This window comes from Dendrobates tinctorius, unplaced genomic scaffold, assembly GCF_039654945.1.
Source record: "Dendrobates tinctorius isolate UK_male_01 unplaced genomic scaffold, ASM3965494v1 ptg000011l, whole genome shotgun sequence".
Classification (NCBI taxonomy): Eukaryota; Metazoa; Chordata; class Amphibia; order Anura; family Dendrobatidae; genus Dendrobates; species Dendrobates tinctorius.
Window position 1 is genome coordinate 124,264,874 of NW_027361679.1, and position 12,376 is coordinate 124,277,249.

General features: G+C 47.0%; 1 protein-coding gene across 1 annotated transcript; it reads right to left on the reverse strand.

Annotated features, from left to right (window-relative positions):
- Positions 1-3,975: 3,975 nt before the first annotated feature.
- On the reverse strand, positions 3,976-11,742 carry NDUFS7 (NADH:ubiquinone oxidoreductase core subunit S7). The gene is made up of 8 exons (XM_073547208.1): positions 11,605-11,742; positions 11,394-11,430; positions 11,233-11,301; positions 7,931-8,048; positions 7,173-7,352; positions 6,591-6,637; positions 5,967-6,055; positions 3,976-4,266 (listed from the first exon to the last, which is right to left on the reverse strand). Exons 1-8 carry the CDS (start codon positions 11,618-11,620, stop codon positions 4,169-4,171), a joined length of 654 nt encoding a protein of 217 aa, XP_073403309.1. The 5' UTR covers positions 11,621-11,742; the 3' UTR covers positions 3,976-4,168.
- Between the last annotated feature and the right edge of the window lie 634 nt (positions 11,743-12,376).

Below are 12,376 nucleotides of genomic sequence, written 5' to 3' on the forward strand. Positions count from 1 at the left end.
AAATAATAAAACTAAAAGAAAATGTATTTATTTCCATTTTCCCGCTAGGGTTAGGGCTAGGGCTAGGGTTAGGGCTCAGATTAGGGTTAGGGGTGTGTTGAGGTTAGGGTTGGAGTTATAATTGGGGGTTTCCACTGTTTGGGCACATCAGGGGCTCTCCAAATGCAACATGGCGTCTGATCTCAATTCCAGCCAATTCTGCGTTGAAAAAGTCAAATGGTGCTCCTTCCCTTCCAAGCTCTGCCATGTGCCCAAACAGTGTTTTACCCCCACATGTAGGGTATCAGCCTACTCAGGACAAATTACAAAACAACTTTTGGGGTCCAATTTCTCCTGTTACCCTTAGGAAAATAAAAAATTGGGGGCAAAAATATAATTTTGCGGAAAAATGTTTTTTTTATTTTCACGCCCAGGCGTTATAAACTTCTGTGAAGCACTTGGGGGTTCAAAGTGCTCTCCACACATCTAGATAAGCTCCGTGGGGGGTCTAGTTTCCAAAATGGGGTCACTTGTCGGGGGTTTCCACTGTTTAGGTACATCAGGGGCTCTCCAAACGCAACAAGACACCCGCAGACCATTCCATCAAAGTCTGCATTCCAAAACGTCACTACTTCCCTTCCGAGCCCCGACGTGTGCCCATACAGTAGTTTTCTCCCACATATGAGGTATCAGCGTACTCAGGACAAATTGGACAACAACTTTTGGGGTCCAATTTCTCCTGTTACCCTTGGGAAAATAAAAAAATGGGGACTAAAAGATCATGTTTGTGGAAAAAATACGATTTTTTTTATTTTCACGCCCGGACGTTATAAACTTCAGTGAAGCACTGGGGGGTTCAAAGTGCTCTCCACACATCTAGATAAGTTCCTTGGGGGGTCTAGTTTCCAAAATGGTGTCATTTGTGGGGGGTTTCTACTGTTTTGGTACATCAGGGGCTTTCCTAACGCAACATGGTGTCCGATCTCAATTCCAGCCAAAAACGTCAAATGGCGCTGCTTTCCTTCCGAGCTCTGCCATACGCCCAAATAGTGGTTTACACCCACATGTGGGGTATCAGCGTACTCAGGATAAATTGCACAATACCTTTTAGGGTCCTGTTACTTTTGGAAAAATAAGAATTGAGGGTGAAAAGATCATTTTTGTGGAAAAAATATGATTTTTTAATTGTACCGCTGTACGTTATAAACTTCTGTGAAGCCCTTGTGGGTTCAAAGTTCTCACCACATATCTAGATAAGTTCCTTGGGGGGTCTAGTTTCCAAAATGGGGTCACTTGGGGGGGGGTTTCCACTGTTTAGGTACATCAGGGGCTCGCCAAACGTGACATGGCGTCCGATCTGAATTCCAGCCAATTTTGCATTGAAAAAGTCAAAAGGCGCTCCTTCCATTCTGAGCTCTGCCATGCGCCGAAACAGTGGTTCCCCCCCACATATCAGGTATCAGCGTACTCAGGACAAATTGCACAACTTTTGCAGTCCAATTTCTCCTGTTACCCTTGGTAAAATAAAGAAAATTGAACCTGAAGTATTTTTTTTGTGAAAAAAAGTTAAATGTTCATTTTTTTTTTATTATTCAAAAAATTCCTGTGACGCACCTAAAGGGTTAATAAACTTCTTGAATGTGGTTTTAAGCACCTTAAGAGGTGCAGTTTTTAGAATGGTGTCACTTTTGGGTATTTTCTATCATATAGACCCCTCAAAGTGGCTTCAAATGTGAAGTGGTCCCTAAAAATAAAATGGTGTTGCAAAAATGAGAAATCGCTGGTCAATTTTTAACCCTTATAACTTCCTAACAAAAAAAAATTTTGGTTCCAAAATTGTGCTGATGTAAAGTAAACATGTGGGAAATGTTATGTATTAAGTTTTTTGTGTGCCGTATCGCTGTGATTTAAGGGCATAAAAATTCAAAGTTGGAAAATTGCGAAATTTTCAAAATTTTCGCCAAATTTCCGTTTTTTTCACAAATAAACGCAAGTTATTTGAATGCAATTTTACCACTAACATGAAGTACAATATGTCACGAGAAAACAATGTCAGAATCACCGGGATCCATGAAAGCGTTCCAGAGTTATGACCTCATAAAGGTACAGTGGTCAGAATTGTAAAAATTGGCCCGGTAGTTAACGTGCAAACCACCCTTGGTAGTGAAGGGGTTAAATAAAAAAAATCACAACTTTCTTTCACTTTTTATTTTTTACTTACTCCCAATATGGGACTTTCACTTTCTACAGTCTGATCAGAATTATAAGGTATAGCAGTGCAGGAGCATTGCTGTACCTTATAAACTGTCAGTGCTGCAGGGACAAGTTAGTTAGATCATGCACTGCACATGATCTAACCAACTTCTTAGTGCCTGGTGACCCATGACAACGATCAGGACCCCACAATGGACATCAAGGGGTCTCCGATCCAAGGGTAGAGGGGATTTCTTCCCTCTGCCTGCTGGCTAAAAGCTGCGATATCACCTATCGCAGCATTTAGGGTGTTAAAATGCCAGGAGCGGTGAGGGACTGGCAACCTGCTCCTTGTTCTGAGAACCAGGGGTCAGCTGTCAGTAACAGCTGGCGCCGGTTGGAGATTGCCGCGCAAAGCCCTCTGTGCACGGACGATAGCCATGACGTATATGCAATGCATCGGCCAGGAAGTCCTTCCCGATCACGACCATACATGTACTGCAAATGTCAGGAAAGGGATAAGATTCAGCCTGATTGCTGGTATAATACATTGCATGCTCCTAGCATGGTGTAACAGGCTTGAGGTAGCTGTAAGACCCGTAGGTTATCATGATGACCTCAGGTTGCCATGACAACAATTAGACCTGTACAATGAAGTCGCGTGGGGGGGGCATCAATTTGAAGGGGATAGGGAAACCTCTCCCTAATGCAGTGATTGCTATCCATCGCAGCATTTAGGGGGTTAAATTACCCAGGGCGGTGCCAGCACCACTCCTGGCAGTGACACTCAGAGCTCAGCTATAACTTATGCCAAGCTCCTATGCCTGAATGATCACCATGATGTAAATTTACATAATTTAAGACTTACATTTTAAAGAGGCATTTGCAGAATCCAACATGGATAAGAAAAATATCCTTTGTGAAACCACAGGGAAAGAAGAGAGGGGGGAGGGGGTTTCTAAGCTTGAGTTGGAGGCAGATCTGAAGTGTGCAGGACTTTTGATGTAGCAAAGGCTCAACTTTGCCATGGGCTTTAGTGTATCCCCAAGTGTGTAGTAATGCAATCCTGCAATGTCAGTGCTGCTTAATGCAGGACATTATTGTGAGAAATACAATATCCTACCCTCCGTATGAGCGCCTCAGCTCCGGATTAGAGCTCACCTGGCAATTGCTGGAAGTGATATGCTCCCTGCCACACATAAAAAGCTCTTCAACAGTTCCCTCCTTTCAGCCTTTTGTCCTAGTCATGGAGTACAAGCCTCTCTGCTCTGCCAGTCTTTACATACCTATGAGAATATTCTTACTAAAGAAAAATATCCTAACCAATCAACTTGCCAGGAACTGAGAGATATGAGACACAAGGTTCTAGGAAAAGTAGTATCCCAGTGTAAAGGTGCAGCAACTGAATAGAGTATTACAAAACACTATAAAAAAAAAATAAAAAAAAACGACATGCAGAGTACTCCAAAACATCCTAGATCACACATGTCCTGTGAAAAATGTTCATATATTTTAGTCCCTTAAAAACAAGGTCAAAATGCACTGCAAATACTGAAGATGTAAGTGGCATATTGGCAGAATTTTGTGTTACGTCAAAGTCTTGCTTTATTTCTGGAGTACAAGTAGAAAGGTTACGGTAGGTATGGGGAAATGAGTACATGCAAATATGCACTATGTACACTAATGGCCAGCTGTTGTATTCCCCTCGCTCTTGCGAGTGTCCTATCTTATCACCCTAGGGCATGGGAGTTGGCCAGGTGTAATCTAGAAAGTGTGTCCCAGGAGTGAAATAACACCACAGTCTTAAGGTTATAGTCCTCTTTAATGTTCTATGAAGTACAGTTTTCAAGACAAACCAATCATTCATACAGAGGCAAAAATCTTGGCATAAATCAGTAAGATGAGATAGTGTCAGCAGTAGAACTGTGTTTGCACCTTCACAAAGAGGCTATTCCAAGCATTTCTACATATAAATAACAAAAAAAAAAAAACACGCTCATTTCCGATACCAGATACGGATCCGCTTCTCTCTTTTGATCTTCTTTTGTAGCTGCAGAATACCATATAGAAGAGCTTCGGCAGTAGGAGGGCAGCCTAGAAATACACCAAGTAGATGTCAAATATATAATGCTTCCAGTCATGGTGGAAAAAAAAAAAAAAAAAAAATCAAGCAGGCAACAGAGCATGGAGCTATATTAATACCCAAGATTAAAGAGGTTGTCCGACCACAAAATCAACATTTTTTAAGCCAATCTTTGCTGTATTGCAAAGAAAAACACCCCTATAAAATTAGTGCTTTGTTTCTACCTTTCGTTTCTCTGGTTGTTCACTTTTTTACCTGCATGCATTTTGTTTACGCCCTTGGTAAGGCAGTTCCTGTGCTTTTTTTCCAACCAAACCCATGATGCATTCCACTGTCCATAATTCTAATAACGCTGTTACATGTCCCCCACATTACCTCTATATACATTACATCATACCTAAAGTGTACTACCTACTGCTATGTAATTGTCATTTTTCTGATATTAAATAATCTTTTATTTTACATATTTTAGAGAAGATCTAAGAGGATTTGCATACAGCTGCCAGTTCATAGCCCTACAAAAACAAATCCCTTTCTGATTTGTCAGCCTCGTGTAACATCATACGCTTGTGCCTACAACAATGATGATATCAGGCTGGGCCACGAACCAGAACAGGATCCAGGATTCGGTTCTGGTAGGACAGACACTGGTTACTGAAGTGCTACTTGGCGAAGATCTCAAGACCAAAATATATAATACTCTCTAATGTGGATATATATCACACACACTCAAATCAGTTTATAGGTGGAGTTCTCTCTACTTTTAACAAACCGCGTGGAAAAAGATTGTATTATATACAGGGGTTGGACAAAATAATGGAAATACCTGGAAACATCTACAAAAGTTAGTTTAATATGGTGTAGGTCCACCTTTTGCGGCGATTACAGCCTCAATTCTCCGAGGTATGGATTCATACAAGGTGTGAATTGTTTCCAAAGGAATTGTAGCCCATTCTTCAGTTAAAACACCCTCCAGTTCTTTGAGCGACAATGGCGGTGGAAATCGACGTCTAACTTGAATCTCTAAAATCGACCATAAATGCTCAATAATGTTGAGGTCTGGGGATTGTGGGGGCCAGATGAGATGCTCAACTTCATTTGCTCCTCGTGCCATGCTTTAACGATTCTAGCTGTATGAATTGGTGCATTATCATCCTGAAAGATGGCGTTCCCCTCCGGGAACAGTGCTTGAACCATAGGATGCACTTGGTCGCCCAAAATGCCCAAATAATCTCGGCTGTTATTTCTTCCATGAAGGGATATCATTGGCCCTTCAGATCTCCATGAAATAGCACCCCAGATCATCACAGAACCTCCGCCATGTTTTACGGTTGGGAGAAGGCAGTCTGGATGGAATCATGGCACCATGTATTTCAACTAGTCAATGTAATTATGGCAGATGAAATTATTCATAATTAAAGTGAAATAAAGTTATTTGTTTTTGCACTAAATGCCAGCTTCAAGCTGCATTTAATTTCACAAACACATCCGCACAACATAGCATATGGATCAGCTGCATACACGGGCTGTGTGTATACATGTACTGTATATACTGCACTGTATCAGGACAAGTATGTACCTAAGAGACATAGCACAGCATTCATTTAAACCCTGATTAACACTGAACACAGCAGTATGTCCATGTAAAGCACACACTGCAGCTAAGCAAAAAACAATACAATACAGAAAAATTGTGAAAATGATTAGCTACCTGGAACATAGATATCAACGGGAACAATTCGGTCACAGCCTCTGACAACAGAGTATGAGTAGTGGTAGTAGCCACCTCCATTGGCACAACTGTAGGGCACAGTATATCAGGTGTGAGAAATGTAAAGGACAACAGGTAAATCAGCTGACACTGCCATTCTGAGAAAATAACATTTGTCACGGCAATTCAAATACGCGGTTAATGTCTTTATGTTTTTTCCTTATGTTGCGGGCAAAGCTAAAATGGTTTTAAATACCAGGGCTGTGGGGTCGGAGTCTATTTTTGTGGCGTCGGAGTTGTAGTCGGTGTCATGGAAATTGAGGAGTTGGAGGTTTGGCTTACCGACTCCACAGCCCTGTTAAATACAATATTATGGGCCCAGAAATTTGCAGCATCATGCAATACAAATTCACATTACAGCTACACATATGAGGACCACGGTAGAAGAAAAGCTTTTAGTTCATGATCCCTATGGGTAGAGGATTATATTGCTACTGTTGGCATCTCTCAATGCGCTGGGATTATTCTGCAGCCAGTAACCTCATGGGGCAATATGACTCTGCAGCTGCTGCATCACAGTCACAAGCCACAAGTTTGGCGCCCCTATAAACAAATAATACATACCTGCCCATGGAAACTACATAACGTGGTTCTGGCATCTGATCATAGACCTGTGAATGGAAGAATAAACATGCTAAGATCAGGAATGGCCCGTCTGCTCGGATAATACCGAGTAACATATTCAGTGCCAAGGGAAATAAGTAATATATAACTAAGAGGGCATGACAGCATTCTTATTATAGGTAAGTATAGGTCTATAAAGAACATAAAAGGAAGAACAGCACAACAATAAAAATCACATGATCTTCATTACTGAATTTCAAAATCCGTAACAACCACAACGTTGGATGCAATTCACATGATAGCCATGACTGACTGACATTTCTGGCACAAAAAGCGCCTTTAATCATAGTCTAATAGTTTGTGGTTTTATGGATGTGCCGGTCTTGCTTTCATATTCATTGTGAAGTCAACAGTCTGCTAGTGCATTGGCACCCATTTCTGCCACACCAGTCCTCACTATAGGACTATAGATGCGGTAAGCCTTCCTTTCGTGTTACTTTGGATACAGCAAAATATAGTACAGACTGACACATAGCCAAAATTTTTTAACATGTGGTAAAATTAAAACAAAAAAAATCATGCCTTTCTCAGGGCAGGAGCCATCTTATTGGTGAGAGTCCCGGCTACAATCATGACATCTGCCTGCCTAGGGCTAGCACGAAAAACCACCCCAAACCTGTCCATGTCATAACGTGGGGCAGCCATGTGCATCATCTCCACTGCACAACATGCCAATCCAAAGGTCATAGGCCACAGGGAGCTCTGTAGGTAGAATATAGAAAAATTACATTACCCTTCAATACAACCCCTCTTCAGAGATTTAAAGGGTTCACATGAATAAACCACATTTTAATCAACCGATCTTGTAATAAAAATAAGTTCCAGATCCAATCAAACACCTATGGGGAATTCTAAAGAGAAATCACTCTCCATCCTGCATCCAGGCTGGTAAAAGTGGTCGTTTTTGAAGAATGGAAAAAGACAGATGTTACAATATGTTGCCAACTTGTTAATTCCATGCCTAGAAGACTTACAGCTGCCCTTGAAAATTATGGAAATCATAAAATACTAGATGTAGTAGTTTTGATGTGGGGTGTACTTATGTACTCATTTTTGCTTCAGCTAATGTAAAATTGAAGATCATACTTTATCATAAAGTTACTTTCATGTTAGGGGTGAAAAAAATGTTTTATACAACTCAGTCTTGTCAAAACTTTAGAAATTGTTCTTGTGGTCACTGAGATATGGATTAAAATCTTAATTTTTCTCATTTATACTGAGCACTGTATGCAACAAATTACTCAAAATAAATTATGCCAAGTTGCATCAGTAAACCTTACCCGTCTTGCCCAATTCACCAGGTCATCAAGCTTTGTGACTATAAACTCTCCTTTACCACTTACTGCTGATGGTTTCGCTGCACTGACAGCGCCACTCTTCTGTCTGACAGGTAAGGCACTGAAAGAGAAGACAACTATCAGGATACTCGATATAAGGGCTCATTCCAATGACCGTATTCTCAGACAGGGTGCGGTCTGTAAAAAAATAATTCAATGGGGCAGGGGCACTACCCCTTCTTGGGAAGCGCTCCACCGTGCACCCCACACCACAACCCCTTCTTGGGAAGCGCTCCGTGCACCTCACACCACTACAGCTTCTTGGAAAGAGCTCCACCATGCACCCCACACCACAACCCCTTCTTGGGAAGCGCTCCACCGTGCACCCCACACCACAACCCCTTCTTGGGAAGCGCTCCACCGTGCACCCCACACCACAACCCCTTCTTGGGAAGCGCTCCGTGCACCTCACACCACTACAGCTTCTTGGAAAGAGCTCCACCATGCACCCCACACCACAACCCCTTCTTGGGAAGCGCTCCACCGTGCACCCCACACCACAACCCCTTCTTGGGGGTCTAAGAGTGTATACCGCTCGAAACGCGCACAGAACCTCCTGGGCACTTTCTGTGCGGCTATCCCGTGTCAGGATAAAAACCGCAATGATGACTATAGCAGCCATGCTGTATTTTAATGAAATAAATAAAGAAAATTCTGGATTTTACTCCTTGAGCTGGACTTTCCTTTTTCTATGAAGTATTCCAAGACGTCCAAGTGGAGACGTGTCCTTGCTCAGACCTTGCTGCAGCATCAATGAGGGGTGAGCTGAACTAAATCCTTTTTTTAGCCCACCACTGCACCCTCCCGGGAAGCGTTCCACCACACAGCCCACCACTGCACCCTCCCGGGAAGCGTTCCACCACGCAGCCCACCACTGCACCCTGCCGGAAAGCGTTCCACCACGCAGCCCACCACTGCACCCTGCCGGAAAGCGTTCCACCACGCAGCCCACCACTGCACCCTGCCGGAAAGCGTTCCACCACGCAGCCCACCACTGCACCCTGCCGGAAAGCGTTCCACCACGCAGCCCACCACTGCACCCTGCCGGGAAGCGTTCCACCACGCAGCCCACCACTGCACCCTGCCGGGAAGCGTTCCACCACGCAGCCCACCACTGCACCCTGTCGGGAAGCGTTCCACCACGCAGCCCACCACTGCACCCTGTCGGGAAGCGTTCCACCACGCAGCCCACCACTGCACCCTGCCGGAAAGCGTTCCACCACGCAGCCCACCACTGCACCCTGCCGGAAAGCGTCCCACCACGCAGCCCACCACTGCACCCTGCCGGAAAGCGTTCCACCACGCAGCCCACCACTGCACCCTGCAGGGAAGCGCTCCACCACGCAGCCCACCACTGCACCCTGCAGGGAAGCGCTCCACCACGCAGCCCACCACTGCACCCTGCAGGGAAGCGCTCCACCACGCAGCCCACCACTGCACCCTGCAGGGAAGCGCTCCACCACGCAGCCCACCACTGCACCCTGCAGGGAAGCGCTCCACCATGCAGCCCACCACTGCACCCTGCAGGGAAGCGCTCCACCATGCAGCCCACCAGTGCACCCTGCAGGGAAGCGCTCCACCATGCAGCCCACCACTGCACCCTGCCGGGAAGCGTTCCACCATGAACCCCACCAGTGCACTCTGCCGGGAAGCGTTCCACCATGAACCCCACCAGTGCACTCTGCCGGGAAGCGTTCCACCATGAACCCCACCACTGCACTCTGCCAGGAAGCGCTCCACCATGCACCCCACCACTGCACTCTGCCAGAAAGAGCTCCACCATGGATCCCACCACTGCACCCTGCCGGGAAGCGTTCCACCATTAACCCCACCAGTGCACTCTGCCGGGAAGCGTTCCACCATGAACCCCACCAGTGCACTCTGCCAGAAAGCGCTCCACCATGCACCCCACCACTGCACTCTGCCAGAAAGCGCTCCACCATGCACCCCACCACTGCACTCTGCCAGAAAGCGCTCCACCATGCACCCCACCACTGCACTCTGCCAGAAAGCGCTCCACCATGCACCCCACCACTGCACTCTGCCAGAAAGCGCTCCACCATGCACCCCACCACTGCACTCTGCCAGAAAGCGCTCCACCATGCACCCCACCACTGCACTCTGCCAGAAAGCGCTCCACCATGCACCCCACCACTGCACTCTGCCAGAAAGCGCTCCACCATGCACCCCACCACTGCACTCTGCCAGAAAGCGCTCCACCATGCACCCCACCACTGCACTCTGCCAGAAAGCGCTCCACCATGCACCCCACCACTGCACTCTGCCAGAAAGCGCTCCACCATGCACCCCACCACTGCACTCTGCCAGAAAGCGCTCCACCATGCACCCCACCACTGCACTCTGCCAGAAAGCGCTCCACCATGCACCCCACCACTGCACTCTGCCAGAAAGCGCTCCACCATGCACCCCACCACTGCACTCTGCCAGAAAGCGCTCCACCATGCACCCCACCACTGCACTCTGCCAGAAAGCGCTCCACCATGCACCCCACCACTGCACTCTGCCAGAAAGCGCTCCACCATGCACCCCACCACTGCACTCTGCCAGAAAGCGCTCCACCATGCACCCCACCACTGCACTCTGCCAGAAAGCGCTCCACCATGCACCCCACCACTGCACTCTGCCAGAAAGCGCTCCACCATGCACCCCACCACTGCACTCTGCCAGAAAGCGCTCCACCATGCACCCCACCACTGCACTCAGCCAGGAAGCGCTCCACCATGCACCCCACCACTGCACTCAGCCGGGAAGCGCTCCACCATGCACCCCACCACTGCACCCTGCCGGGAAGCGCTCCACCATGGACCCCACCACTGCACTCTGCCAGAAAGCGCTCCACCATGCACCCCACCACTGCACTCTGCCAGGAAGCGCTCCACCATGCACCCCACCACTGCACTCAGCCAGGAAGCGCTCCACCATGCACCCCACCACTGCACTCAGCCAGGAAGCGCTCCACCATGCACCCCACCACTGCACTCTGCCAGGAAGCGCTCCACCATGCACCCCACCACTGCACTCTGCCAGGAAGCGCTCCACCATGCACCCCACCACTGCACTCAGCCAGGAAGCGCTCCACCATGCACCCCACCACTGCACCCTGCCACAAAGCATTCCACCATGCACCCCACCACTGCACCCTGCCACAAAGCATTCCACCATGCATCCCACTAGGAAGAAGATATCCTATTACACTGGAGGTCTTGCTGCTACATGTACATTACCTGATGCCATTGCCACTGTCTGAGGAGGCCTGCCAAACACGAGTATGGAGGGCTGCAGTAGACACAGGCCTGCAGGAAGAGTGAGAACATTAGGGCCGGACTGTCTGCAGGATACATTACATTAGTAGGAGGGAATGGACGCCCATGGCCGTATAACTCACCGTGAAGCCTGCAGCCAGAGCAGAGACAGCCTGGGAACTAGAGAAAAGCAGTGTGATTACCCAGAATGCCGCGCACGTCATGTATATGCAGGTCAGTGTGTAGATCCCTGCTCAGTGTGTAAGCGCTGCGTTCTACGCTCTCTGCAAGACTACAGCCCACGGGAATACCCTTGAAGTCCGAGAGACCGATTGTTTTGGGTGACCCTCTCACCTGTCAGCGCGGCCATCTTTGCGTAGGACGTCACCAGAACACTTCCGGTGAGTTCTTAACTGCGGTCCGTGCTGAAATCATTCCCCGACTATAGTGTCCTGTGTGTGCAGCTTCCGGGGGAATTGCGCATGTGCGGTACGCCGCTGCACTCTTGTTATTGCTGTGGGGACTAACCAGCCGTTTGTGTCTTATATAGTCATTACTAATGCACTTAAACGTGGATTGTTTATGTGTGTATTGTCATTATTAATATATGTTATTGTCATATGTAATGTATAGTATATGACAACAGGTATTATTATTATTATTATTATTTATTGTTATAGCGCCATTTATTCCATGGCGCTTTACATGTGAGGAGGGGTATACATAAAAACAAGTACAATAATCTTAAACAATACAAGTCATAACTGGTACAGGAGGAGAGAGGACCCTGCCCGCGAGGGCTCACAATCTTCAAGGGATGGGTGATAATACAGTAGGCGAGGGTAGAGCTGGTCGTGCAGCGGTTTGGTCGATCGGTGGTTACTGCAGGTTATAGGCTTGTCGGAAGAGGTGGGTCTTCAGGCTCTTTTTGAAGGTTGCGATGGTAGGTGAGAGTCTGATATGTTGTGGTAGAGAGTTCCAGAGTAGGGGTGATGCGCGAGAGAAATCTTGTATGCGATTGTGGGAAGAGGAGATAAGAGGGGAGTAAAGAAGGAGATCTTGTGAGGATCGGAGGTTGCGTGCAGGAAAGTACCGGGAGACGAGGTCACAGATGTATGGAGGAGAC

Bases quoted from the DNA above. Each gene is read 5' to 3' on its own strand.
- NDUFS7 (XM_073547208.1), bottom strand. The intron at 11,302-11,393 runs GTGAGTTATACG...CTCTTCCTGCAG, and splicing joins CTCTGGCTGCAGGCTTCACG to GCCTGTGTCTACTGCAGCCC. The intron at 8,049-11,232 runs GTAATGTACATG...CTTCTCTTTCAG, and splicing joins GACAGTGGCAATGGCATCAG to TGCCTTACCTGTCAGACAGA.